The sequence below is a fragment of the Taurulus bubalis genome (genome assembly GCF_910589615.1).
Source record: "Taurulus bubalis genome assembly, chromosome: 17".
Taxonomy (NCBI): domain Eukaryota; kingdom Metazoa; phylum Chordata; class Actinopteri; order Perciformes; family Cottidae; genus Taurulus; species Taurulus bubalis.
This window is the reverse complement of record NC_136605.1, coordinates 1540664-1554375: the sequence shown is the minus strand read 5'-3', so window position 1 is coordinate 1554375 and position 13712 is coordinate 1540664. Positions and strand designations below refer to the sequence as shown.

Below are 13712 nucleotides of genomic sequence, written 5' to 3'. Positions count from 1 at the left end.
CTGGACATAAAGGGCAAAGCAGTAGACTGGATATAAAGGTTTAAGTTAAGCAGTAGACTGGTTAACTTAAACCTTTAGTCCAGTCGACTGGACTTAAGGTTTAAGTTAAGCAGTAGACTGGATATAAAGGTTTAAGTTAAGCAGTAGACTGGACTAAAGGTTTAAGTTAAGGAGTAGACTGGACTAAAAGTTTAAGTTAAGGAGTAGACTGGACTAAAAGTTTAAGTTAAGGAGTAGACTTAACTCAAACTGGACTAGGGGTTTAAGCAGTAGACTGGATATAAAGAACACATCGGGTGTCACCCAGAGTTGGGACCCGATCTGTGAAAACATTGTTTTACTTGTAACCGGTCTGTGGCCCAAGTTTGTGATTTTGGGCAATAGAAAATAAACTGAATTGAATTAGTAGTTGTGTAGTTTAGTTTAATATAGTTTAGTGTATTTTAGATAAGTGAAGTGAAGTTTATTACCGTTGTATTGTACTGCATTATATATTGTGTTATTTAGTACAGTATATACTTACAACAGTAAAAAAAAAGGAAGAATAAATGGCAGATGGAATATGTGATATGACCAAGAACAATAATCCAAGTTTCTTTCATATACTGAACTCCATGCATAAAGCACAATAGTCTAGTTTTAACTGAACATAAAATAACAGATACAAAATCCTAAACATCAGTTTTACAACAATCACTTTTAACTCCTAAAATCTGAGTTAAGAAGCAGAAAAGAGCGCAGGCACAAAAAACAACTGAGAAATCCTCTTTATTGGCTCCATAAGTCCAGACGGTACAAAAGAAAGATGCAAAAACAGGAATATTACTAAAAACGGTCCAATTCAAGTAGGAAACAGTCCTTGAAATGCACAGATGACTGAGGTTAGAGCGCTCTGCTCCAGCTCTGGAGGAGCAGCCTTAAGACAGCTCTAGAGCTGCTGTATGAAGACATGTCCACTGTTAGACGTCTGGATCCACACATCCGATCACTTCATTATGCTTCTTGCTCACAGCAGGGCTTCTCCTACTCATGATTTCAACAGGGTTTCTCCTAAATGCCTCCACTACTACTAACTGTGGCTTTAATCGAGGGCAGCAATAATAAAAAGGTACTAACATCAGATCTGGAGACAGCCACTGGGTTTAATGCAAGGCTGGAGGATATTAAAGGAAAAGGATTAGCTACATCTCTAACAACACATGAGGATTAACAGTAGTTTAGCAGTTCACACAGACTGAGGTTCTATATGGGGATGTACACAAAGTGTGTTTACAGAGTGTGTACACAAAGAGAGCAGCTGCACTCTGGTTGAAGGATGACTTAAAGGTTATGCATGTAGGTTTACATGCTGCACATGTGACCCTACATTTCTGAGTCAGAGGCGTCTGATGGTAGAATCAACAGAACCAATTAACATATTTTGATAATCTTTCTGAAACAAATGTGCAGCTCATTTAGCGATGATGTCGCGCATCAAGCCAGCAGTGACCCCTACAGGTCAGCAGTGACCCCTATAGGTCACTGCTGACCTGTAGGGGTCACTGCTGACACGTCCTGCCTCAAGTCTGGATGTGGTTGTGTTATACTTAAATGACATAATAAAAGAGGAATGTCTGGAACACACTGGCTCCGTCCAGGTGTTGTATTCTTTGGTGACGTTTCAATTCATTCAGTCACGTCAACAAAGCCGAGCTCATTTAAAAATAATTTAAGAGACATCCTAACTTCCCCAAAAGCTGATCCCTCTGTGTGAAAAGCATGTTAACTATTTACTGATGGTACTACCAGAGCATCCACCATTCAGCTGTGACGTCTCACCTCAGAGGAGCACAGGAGCGCTGCAGCACATGAGGACTCCTAGCGCTACACTTAGTAGCTAACGAACTGCTATGCATCATACTGCTGGCTGCTCTGGCTGGAGGGTAGTAGAGGAGGAGGGGGAGGGGGAGGTGCGGGCTCTTCTGAGGGCGGGGGAGGCGGCGCTGCAGCCGCGTTGGGGATAACGGCGCTGGCGTTAGCGGCGCTGGGGTTAGCGTTAGCGGCGCTGGTGTTAGCGGCACCGGCGTTAGCTTCCTGAGCCGCGGGGGCTTCAGGCGTCGCTGCCCCGGCGTTGCTGTCTGAGGAAGGAGGCGGCATGCTGTTCCTGCTGTCGTCACTGTGGGTGCTGCTGCCGGGAGGGCTGCTCTCCCTGGGCGGCTCGGGGGGAGGCGTGGCTTTATCAGAGGCAGAAGAAGGGGCGGGGTCAGCCGGAGGAGCCGGAGCCGGAGCCGGCTGAGGCTCTGACGAGGGCTCTGCAGGCGCCGCCTCGTCTGGAGAGAGAGTAACGCTTTAGTTCAGACACATCCTGACCAATGATCCAGGACTTTACACCAAATGTCCATTACAAACATTTAGTGAAGTCTGGGTGTAAACAGTAAAAAGTGAGTAAATGTAGTATTTAAACTAACAATGAGAATACAAAGCATACAGTAAACCTTAAATGACACAAATGAATGAGACAATAGTTTGATTAAAAGAATAAACATTTATATAGATGCCTGTATGTATGCCTGCTTATATTTTGAGTCTTTCTTTTAAAAGCATATTCATTATTTCAAACTCGGCGTAAATGAATGACATGAACACATGAATATAACACATTTACATGACTTTTACTAAACTTTGGGGATTTCATTTTTTAAAAAGGACTTTTCCAGGCCTGGAAATAACCATTTTAAACTCCATGACTGTTCCAGGTTCTTCATGACGTATGAACCCTGTGAATCAGCACCAGAGGAGCTGAAAGCTCCAAAACAGCTGAAGGAAACTCAAAGGGGCAAAACCTTTAAATTCTTGTCCATGGAGCACGAGCATCCTGGTTTGTGCAGAGAGTCATTGAAGCCGCCAGAACATCACTTTTGGTTCCTTATGAAACTGTCGGGACACACTCGACTATGGCGATGTCAGTCTGTCAATAATTACCAAGACTAAACTAAACCAACAGTGTTTAATCTTTCCCTCCACGTCTGCAGCTCCAAGCCACTTCCTCAAACATGGAGCAGAGATGTATGCTTTTTAAATTCTTAAGTTTGAGAAGGGAAGCCTGTGTAGGTACCTGTCTCCATTGGCGTGGGCTTGTCCTCCTCCTCCTTGGTCCCTGAGGCCGGGTTAGCGGGGCTGCTAGCATTAGCACTGCTAGCATTGGCACTGCTCTGCTCTGCAGCTTTGTTTCCAGCCGCCTCCTGCTGCTGCTGCTGCTGCACCGCCGCCTGCTGAGCTGCTTTCTCCGCTTGCTCGGCCGCCTCTCGCTCCCTCTCCTCCGCCCGGCGCCTGGCGGCCTCTTCTGCAGCGGCCATCTCTGCTGCTAGCTTCTCCATGTCCACCTCCACCTTCTGACCGCACAGCTGGAGACGCAGGGAACACCAGTGAGACGACGGCTGGTTCACATTTAGTTCTTAAACACATTATTCTAGATGGAGGCTCAGCTTTCTAGAGCAAAACCTCATCCTCAAGGTCTCAAGGTCAAAAGGTTGCGCTGTACCCGCTTGAGCTCCGTGTTGAAGGAGTCCGTGGTCTCGAGGAAGCGTCTCTTCTTGTCCTGGTGGCGATCCTCAATCTGCAGAAGTTCTGCTTCCAGCTTCCTCTGAAACAGCGACACACAGGTCAAGCACACGCGTGACGTTTGCTCTGCGTGTTTGCAGACGGACCCCTGAGCTCCTCCCACGCGTCACATACCTGGTGCACCATGAGCGACTGGACCTGCCTCTTGAGGACCTGCATGCGGGCCGTGGTGACCACGGAGCGGACGTCCGGCACCACGATCTCACTGAGGATGTCGCTGATGAGCCGGTGGTTCCTCTGGAAGCGAGCGGCTGCCGTGTGCTTCACGGAGAAACCGTCGTCGTAGTCTGGAGGGAGAAGAGCACCGTAACAGTCACCATGGGGAGCCGGGCACACGGCTTTACACCGTATTACAACCATCAGAGCATACCAGTACATGCACGACATCAACACAGGGCTCTCAAATTGTGGGACGGCATTACAGCTGGGGCGCGGTGGATATATTATTATTTATTTTATATAATCCTTTACTAATCCCACAGTGGGGACATGATTCTCTGCATGTTACCATCGTTAGTATTAAGGAGCAGTGAGCTGCTGTGAAGCTCTGGGGCTTCAGGGTCTCATCTAGGACACTGAGACATGAAACTATGGGGATGAACCGCTACCTTGTGGCTTCAGGACGAACTCTCCATGAACTACACGGACATAAAACGTCATTAAGAAACACATGGAGTGCCTTTACCTTTGCGTAAATGTTTACGTTACCCGTTAACGGGCGACGCTGCACGACGGACAAGACTCTTGGAGGCTCGCCGCTCGTTGGCGTTTTGCTAACACTCCGTGAGGTCTTTTCTGCTGTTGCGTCTCATCAGAAAACAGATCTCAGCTCAACATTGAGCATTAATTAAGAGCCGTATCAAATCTACAACCCTGTTTATAAAGATGTGAAGAGGAAAGCAGTTCACTGCTCCACTAATACTGATACAACCTGATGCTCACACATCTCACTACTTCCATTTGCACAGGTTGAACCTTACTGTTATTATCTTGAAAATCTATTCAGTGCAAAACAGGTTAATTTAAGCCACAATAAGCTATTTTTTGTGCAAAATATTAGCACAGATAGAACTTTATTTGCAATGTTCTAACAAAGTGATGCCCATGTTATTAGTTTTTCTCTGATGAGCAATCTGGTTTACTTGAAAGGGATTTACATTTTCTTTGATCTATTATTTATAAAAGCATGGATAGAGGAGTCACAAAAAGTTATTTCAATAAGAATTCAGCATGGACCATTTAGTTACAACGTAGTGGGGCGGTGGGGCGTGAACACTGTTCTTCCTCCAGAGTGGGGCGTGACAAAAGGTTTGAGAACCACTGCGTTAACCATCCTCAACCATCGGGCTGTGAAACCCCAGGGAGCAACCCGTGGTTCAGGGTCTCGCTTAAGGAGACTTAAGGAGTCGTTTTGGCATCGAACCGCCACTCATGTGGTTAAAGGATGAGTCCGCTCTACTCTGAGCCTCAGACGCAACAACATTCCAGCTGAATAGTGGGCTTCCACATGGCTCCGTGTTTCCTCATATAAATGACTTCCCTCTTCTTCGTGTTTGGAACCGTTATTAAACCCGCCACCTTCTAGCTAACGGGCTACATGCAGCGTACCGTCCGGGTCCTCCGCCGGCTGGATGCTCATGTACGGCTCCCCCTTGTCCTGCCGGGTCTGCCTCTGGCGGCTCTCCTCCTCCATGGCGGCCTCGGCCCGGTTCTTAGCGTTGACGTAGGCCAGGTAGGCCGGGGAGTTGTGGTAGGCCTTCAGAGAGTCGTTGTACTCGATCTGAGAGGAGAGAGAACGCATAGAACAACAGTCTCATCCAGATGGGCCGGTTCTCTGAAAGCATTGGGATGTGTGTGTGTGTGTTTTCGGCATTTAAGTAACTTGGGTCAATTCTTGACTCAACCCCAAAGACGTGTTTGATCACGAGAAGAAACTATTCTACCACCACCAAATATCTGGTTCCCGCTTTAGATTTTTTAAATGCTCTCTAGTTGATTGGCTGAAGACTTGAAGAGCCTTTGCATGTGTGTGTGGTGGCAGACAGACAGCTAACTCACCTTCTCAGCTTCGTACTCGTTGAGGTAATCCTGTTTCTCCTCGTCGGTCAGGTCTCTCCACATCCCTCCGATAATCTTTCCAATCTCCCACAGCTTCAGGTCCGGGTTGGACGCCTTCACTTGGTCCCATACCTTGTGCGCACACACACACACACACACACACACACACACACACACACACACACACACACACACACACACACACACACACACACACACACAGGTCACAACAGGGAAACTGCAGTTAATGGCAACTTAGGTTTCTAAAAGGTAGTTAAGGAAATAAAGGAGGAAAAGTGCAAAGGAAGGAAGAAATTGGCTTCAACATTTACTCTATTGGACAGAATAATCTGTACAAGGAAAAGCAGATTCTGTGTTGTAAAGAGATGAAATGGAATGAAATAGATCTGAAGACAGAATCTGTTTTACGTGAACATGTCTGAGTAGATGTTGTCAATGTTAAGATGCTCTGAACGAGAGAAGCAGCAAAGCAACAGACATGAAGCAGAGCAGAGCATGCTGCAGAGGAAACAAGGAGGTTTCTCTGTTTCGTTCTACGGTAAGCCGACAGAGGAGAGACTCCACGAGGTGGCTGAGGTGGTGGTGAAGGCGTCATGGCTGTTTCCCACCCTAAAACCCCTGCAACTGTTCAGGGGATGGGAGGACAAGCAGTAAAAGCAGACACCGTGGACGGGTGTCTTACCTTCCTGCTTACCTTCCGGCTGTACCGCATGTAAGGCATCAGGGGCTTGTCTGGAGGCTTGGGAGGTTTTGGGACGGTGATCCCTGTGGAGTTCTGTGGAGGGAAGGCAGAAAGAGAGGGGAAGAGAGGTGGAGAAGGGGGAAGAGAAGGAGAAACAGGACAAAGGTTTAGAGAGGACAGAAAACAACCTCAACGACCTGAACAGAGACTCTGATCAATGTTCCCTCTAATTTTTTTCAGCACTGAGCAAATTTTTTTCTTCCTTAGCACACATTTCAGCACTGTGAGCAATTCGCAACCACGCGACCTGCCGACAATGACCACACGCCTGCGTTAGCCATAGGGGATTCAAAGAAATGACAGCAAATGCATCAATATGTATACACGGTTGATATTTATTCAATATCCTTTATAATGGCTGGACTTTGGGAACATTTTAATGATGGTGTTTTACCAGTCAGTTTAGTTGAACTTAAAGGATCTTTGTTGAACTTCAATAAGGGGAGGTTATGACTGGTTCACTGGTTATGACTGATAATGATATATATAAAAAAATAAAAGTATCAAAGGTGTTTAGTCATTTCTCAGCAGGTACAACATTTAAGTGGAACTTCATTGAAAGAAAAATGCTAATGCTTAACAATAATTATAGGCCTATTAAATTGACATGGTGTCATTTTTCCTAAAGGTAGCCTATATAAACAATGTAATAACTTCATATTCTTCATATTTAAATATGTCTGAAAGTTTCATCCTACCTGTGTCAGTTTGGACTATTTCACCTAGCCACTCATGTTTGAATGTTAGGCAGACCTTTTTCTGGGGCGCCTGCTCTGCCTTTCTTTTCGCCATGGTAGCCTATAGCTGCTGGAGCAGGGCCCGCCAAGAGGAGCCTAAACAGCGCCGGCCCGAGCTCATGTGGCGCTCTGGGCGAGCTTCACTCCTGGCGCCCGGTGGAGGACAGCGGGGGTGGGGGGTGCTAACGGAGGCGGGGGTGCTAACGGAGGCAGAGCGCTAACAGAGGTACAGAGAGCGCATACAGGAAGCTGATTGGCCAAGAAGACTCGACACGTCACATCAAATATCGTATTATTGCGGAGATAGCTCACTCCTATCTCAGAAACACTGGCGCAAAAAAGATTTTTAACCCCTGGAAAAAAATCGTTTGTGCGGTCTGAAAAATCTATTGCGCGGCCACTTTGACTGGCCTGCGCGGCCGCGCACGTGCCCAGCTTAGAGGGAACACTGACCCGTAAGTACAAACTCTCTGGAGCAGTTAAACCAGCAGTGTTCTTTGTGCTTTTTCTAGTGTAGATAACAACAACAACAATATATTAAACCATATTGCATCAGCCCTGTCTGCTCTCCTCAGACCAAGCAGAGGGTCAGCTGATGACATCATCTGTAAAATACCATCAACCAGATAAAGAGCTGCAGGACTGAGCGTCTTCAATACTCTAATATCGGGCCTATGTCACCACTAGGGTTGGGTACCGAGAACCAACACGTCCGGTACCGACCGGACTGAAAAGCAACGCAGATTTCGGTGCTTCCTTTCGGTGCCTGACCCGATTTAAATGACATCACGAGTCTCAGCATAGTATTCAAGGAAGTAGCTCACTGGCAGCGTACGTGAGCTTTTAGAGATCAGAATACCTTTTAGAGGTCAGAATAGGTTTTTGTGTACGAGTGTTTCCCTGCTATAGAAACAAGACCCCGCTGGTTATGGTGAAGCTTGTATGAAGGCAAATTAAGAGGTGTGTATGACTACCATGACTACCGTAAAAGTCGGGTTACAAGCCGCTACTACCTTCGGTCAGTTTCCCCGCTAGCTCCCCGCTGTAGCCAGCTAGCACTCCTGCTAGCTCTCCGCTAGCTCCCCGACAACCACCGAAGGTAGCGGGACCAGCCCCGGCTCGACACCCGACTCGAGCAGAGGGGACGCGAGCAGTAGCAGCAGCGGCGAGGAGCTAACAGCAGCTACAGCGGGGACAACCACCGGAGGTAGAAGCGGCTTGTAACCCGACTTTTACGGTATACATAAGTCTAAGAATGGTCCTGAATGTTTTCCTAGTTCCTGCAGATGGAGACATTTAGATGCATATTCATTCATGGTGGGCTCACAACCCGTTGCATGACAGAATGTTAAAGATAGTCTAACAATCACAAGGGAAACGCTCTTGGTAGCATTCAGGGGGTTTGCTGAGTTTAGTGGCTGAAACAGGAAGTGCACCCGGCTTCTAGTTCCTGAGTGAAAAGTTGCCTCCAGCAGGAGGAGGAGGGGCGGCTGGCCGGGTCAACACTGTGTTCAATCATTTGCGTTACAAAACGTGGCTAAATTGCACAAAAACTGAAATTCACCTTATGTAATACTTTTCCTTACTGGGCTTGCATAGGGGTATTAAAGTAGTCTATGAATATGACAATATGAATATGACAAGTCCTCCTGGGTGTTGTGGATAATACTGCAACGAACAGCACGTTGAGCATCAATGCTTTCTGCATTAAAACTAACGAAGTCTAAAGGTGTAAACCAAATACAGTCTGAAACATCTAATATAAATTATGCTTTTGGGGAAATGAAAACTGAACTCTGTTCAGAAACGTATTTTAAAAAGGACTAACTCTAGCTAACTTACCAGCACACTGATACTGTAGGCTCTCCATGATGCACTGAGCCCAGCAGTCATAAGTCACCTGTAGAAGCTAACCAGCTGAAGTCATAAGTCACCTGTAGATGCTAACCAGCTGAAGTCATAAGTCACCTGTAGATGCTAACCAGCTGAAGTCATAAGTCACCTGTAAATGCTAACCAGCTGAAGTCATAAGTCACCTGTAGAAGCTAACCAGCTGAAGTCATAAGTCACCTGTAGATGCTAACCAGCTGAAGTCATAAGTCGCCTGTAGAAGCTAACCAGCTGAAGTCATAAGTCGCCTGTAGAAGCTAACCAGCTGAAGTCATAAGTCACCTGTAAAAGCTAACCAGCTGAAGTCATAAGTCACCTGTAGATGAGCTGCTAACCAGCTGACGTCATAAGTCACCTGTAGATGCTAACCAGCTGAAGTTAAAAGTCACCTGTAGATGCTAACCAGCTGAAGTCATAAGTCACCTGTAGATGCTAACCAGCTGAAGTCATAAGTCACCTGTAGATGAGCTGCTAACCAGCTGACGTCATAAGTCACCTGTAGATGCTAACCAGCTGAAGTTATAAGTCACCTGTAGATGCTAACCAGCTGAAGTCATAAGTCACCTGTAGATGCTAACCAGCTGAAGTCATAAGTCACCTGTAGATGCTAACCAGCTGAAGTCATAAGTCACCTGTAGAAGCTAACCAGCTGAAGCCCCTCTCCTGCCTGGGCTCTCTTCAGCCCAGACAGGTCCCCGGTGCCCTCCCCCTCATGCTCTGTGTGGTCATCCCTCTTTAAAGCATTACCCTGCTGGAGCCTCCGGAGCTCCCTCCCAGCCGCAGGTTGTTGTAGGCCAGATGGCTGTAAGGGTTGTAGCCCACAAACCCTGGGGTGGAAGGCAATTGCTGATGGAAGACAAATGAGACAAAACACGAATGAGAAATGGCTCACAAACAGGAGGAGGAAGAGGGAGCAACAGAAATAAGTGATAAGGGGAAAACGTGAACATTTATGCGTATAGTTTTCTCTTGTTTGTTTTCCATGATGTCATCATGCAAGACAAACGGGCACCAGCTGCACCCAGTGTGAATGCTGCATGGGAAAGGGACTGGTTGCATGTAATTAGACATGTGACGCAACACTTCTATTCAAACAGTTCCCCCTGCAGCCGACATAAGGAAAAGCATCACGACACGCTGGCTGACTAACTACACGCGTGTGCTAAACTCTGACACCAGAGGCTTGACCCCTTCAATCAGATGTAGTTCATAAAGGCATATGAGAAGCATTGAGCCCTACTGTGAGTGGTATGAGAGTAAAAAGCTGAAGTGAGAGCGATGATGAGAAACTTCCTCTGTGTTCAGACAGAGAATTTAAATAAAAGCAATATTTAAAACCATGTGGAGAGAAAGACCCCAAGAAAGAAACGACTCGACTTACTGCTGCCGGGGCGGGGGGAGGGGGAGGGGCGTACGACGGTCGCTCTGCAGGGGGAGAGAGAGACATGCATGTTTCAGATGACTCATACAATACTAGTGAACCTTTAGTAACATCATGTTTCAGATGAACAACACTAGTGAACCTTTAATAACATCATGTTTCAGATGAACAACACTAGTGAACCTTTAGTAACATCATGTTTCAGATGAACAACAGTAGTGAACCTTTAGTAACATCATGTTTCAGATGAACAACACTAGTGAACCTTTAATAACATCATGTTTCAGATGACTCATACAACACTAGTGAACCTTTAGTAACATCATGTTTCAGATGAACAACACTAGTGAACCTTTAATAACATCATGTTTCAGATGAACAACACTAGTGAACCTTTAGTAACATCATGTTTCAGATGACTCATACAACACTAGTGAACCTTTAGTAACATCATGTTTCAGATGAACAACACTAGTGAACCTTTAGTAACATCATGTTTCAGATGAACAACACTAGTGAACCTTTAGTAACATCATGTTTCAGATGAACAACACTAGTGAACCTTTAGTAACATCATGTTTCAGATGCTCATACAACACTAGTGAACCTTTAATAACATCATGTTTCAGATGACTCATACAACACTAGTGAACCTTTAGTAACATCATGTTTCAGATGAACAACACTAGTGAACCTTTAGTAACATCATGTTTCAGATGAACAACACTAGTGAACCTTTAATAACATCATGTTTCAGGTGAACACTAGTGAACCTTTAGTAACATCATGTTTCAGATGAACAACACTAGTGAACCTTTAGTAACATCATGTTTCAGATGCTCATACAACACTAGTGAACCTTTAGCAACATGTTTCAGATGAACAACACTAGTGAACCTTTAGTAACATCATGTTTCAGATGCTCATACAACACTAGTGAACCTTTAGTAACATCATGTTTCAGATGACTCATACAACACTAGTGAACCTTTAGTAACATCATGTTTCAGATGAACAACACTAGTGAACCTTTAGTAACATCATGTTTCAGATGAACAACACTAGTGAACCTTTAGTAACATCATGTTTCAGATGCTCATACAACATTAGTGAACCTTTAGTAACATCATGTTTCAGATGAACAACACTAGTGAAACTTTAGTAACATCATGTTTCAGATGCTCATACAACACTAGTGAACCTTTAGTAACATCATGTTTCAGATGAACAACCCTAGTGAACCTTTAGTAACATGTTTCAGATGAACAACACTAGTGAACCTTTAGTAACATCATGTTTCAGATGCTCATACAACACTAGTGAACCTTTAGTAACATCATGTTTCAGATAAACAACACTAGTAAACCTTTAGTAACATCATGTTTCAGATGAACAACACTAGTGAACCTTTAGTAACATCAGGTTTCAGATGAACACTAGTGAACCTTTAATAACATCATGTTTCAGATGAACAACACTAGTGAACCTTTAGTAACATCATGTTTCAGATGCTCATACAACACTAGTGAACCTTTAGTAACATCATGTTTCAGATGAACAACACTAGTGAACCTTTAGTAACATCATGTTTCAGATGAACAACACTAGTGAACCTTTAGTGACATCATGTTTCAGATGCTCATACAACACTAGTGAACCTTTAGTATCATCATGTTTCAGATGAACAACACTAGTGAACCTTTAGTAACAACATTTAGGAACAACACTAGTGAACCATTATGCATGTTTCACGTTACTTACTAGACATCGTGGCTGGAGGACTACACACTAAGTAGAGGTGATGTTCATATTTGTCAACCTGGAGGAGAAAGCATATGCATCAGTCACACATCACATCAACCCCTCGTCACGCCGTCTGTAGCGGCACAAAGACACAGGGTGAAGGTACATGGTTTAAAACGCTTCCGTTGACTGAGCCGCTCGGCCTGCTAGCTAACCCTGCTAACACAAAGACGCCATGTACCCTATCTATCTATATATATATATAATGCTATCTAATTCATAGACTTCAACGTCATTTAGTCACTAAACAGAACACACACAGGGTGACACATGTCAGTGTGCTCGGCTTTCCAGAGGTTTGAAGCCGAGCCGCGGAAGCTATGCTAACAGGCTAACGAACAATACTAACTCCGGCTAGCATGCATCGTGCTAGCAAGCTATCCATGCTATCTTAGTTTTAGAAAGGTAAACAATTACATTGACGTCGTTTTACACCAGCGTTACCACTTCATAAATATGTAACAGTATTAAGTATTTCTGTTGGAAACTGCGTAAACATACTCAATCAGTCGTCCTTTGTTCCCTCCTTGGGCCGCTGGTTCAAACCGGAAGTGTCTTGTGCGGAAAGGATGTTTTCAGAATAAAAGCGTTGCTTCAAATATATAGCTAAATAAAAATAATAATAAACAGGTTCCGAAATCAGCAATATTCAAACTCAAGCTATACTTTTCGGACAAAATGTGACTTTTGGAGAGTTCCAGCAGTGATATCAAGAACCAATAATTATTTATAATATGATCTGTATGTGGAATGTGGAAAAGGCTATTCTCAAGTCACACATAAATATAAGGGTAGTATAAGTATTGCTTATGCAGTGATGCATTATATTAGTAAATGATGGTAAAAATGGAAATGTCTTTATTAGATCAAAGATTATGTTTGGGTGATCACTTTTTAGTTTTGGGGGAGAGATGGAGATTACAAAGCAGAGCCAAGTTGTGCAAAAATCCGGCATATCTTGTCCCATAACGATGCATGAAAAATCTATTATTATAAGCAAGATACATTTGTAATCTTCTTCGGACAGGAAGCAGCACGTGGAGCTGGGACAACATGTCTCAGCCTCTCGGACCATCACATTTAAACTCCTTCTCCTCTACAAAGCCTGAACTGGTGATGCACCATCTTCTCTAAAGGAGCTCATAGTACCATATTACCCCACTAGAGAGTTTATAGTACCATATTACCCCACTAGAGAGTTCATAGTACCATATTACCCCATTAGAGAGCTCAAAGTACCATATTACCCCACTAGAGAGCTCATAGTACCATATTACCCCAATAGAGAGTTTATAGTACCATGTTTCCCCACTAGAGAGCTCATCGCACCATGTTACCCCACTAGAGAGCTCATAGTACCACATTATCCCACTAGAGAGCTCATAGTACCATGTTACCCCACTAGAGAGCTCATCGTACCATGTTACCCCACTAGAGAGCTCATAGGACCACATTATCCCACTAGAGAGCTCATAGTACC

The 13712-nt window shown here is 44.6% G+C and overlaps 1 protein-coding gene across 1 annotated transcript; it reads right to left on the bottom strand.

The window, feature by feature from the left end:
• Positions 1-1557: 1557 nt before the first annotated feature.
• Positions 1558-12774, bottom strand: LOC306750021 (SWI/SNF-related matrix-associated actin-dependent regulator of chromatin subfamily E member 1-like). The gene is made up of 11 exons (XM_079233395.1): positions 12734-12774; positions 12191-12248; positions 10430-10473; positions 9796-9894; positions 6374-6454; positions 5659-5790; positions 5209-5380; positions 3715-3887; positions 3521-3622; positions 3095-3383; positions 1558-2309 (listed from the first exon to the last, which is right to left on the bottom strand). Exons 2-11 carry the CDS (start codon positions 12195-12197, stop codon positions 1888-1890), a joined length of 1521 nt encoding a protein of 506 aa, XP_079089521.1. The 5' UTR covers positions 12198-12248; positions 12734-12774; the 3' UTR covers positions 1558-1887.
• Positions 12775-13712: the final 938 nt, after the last annotated feature.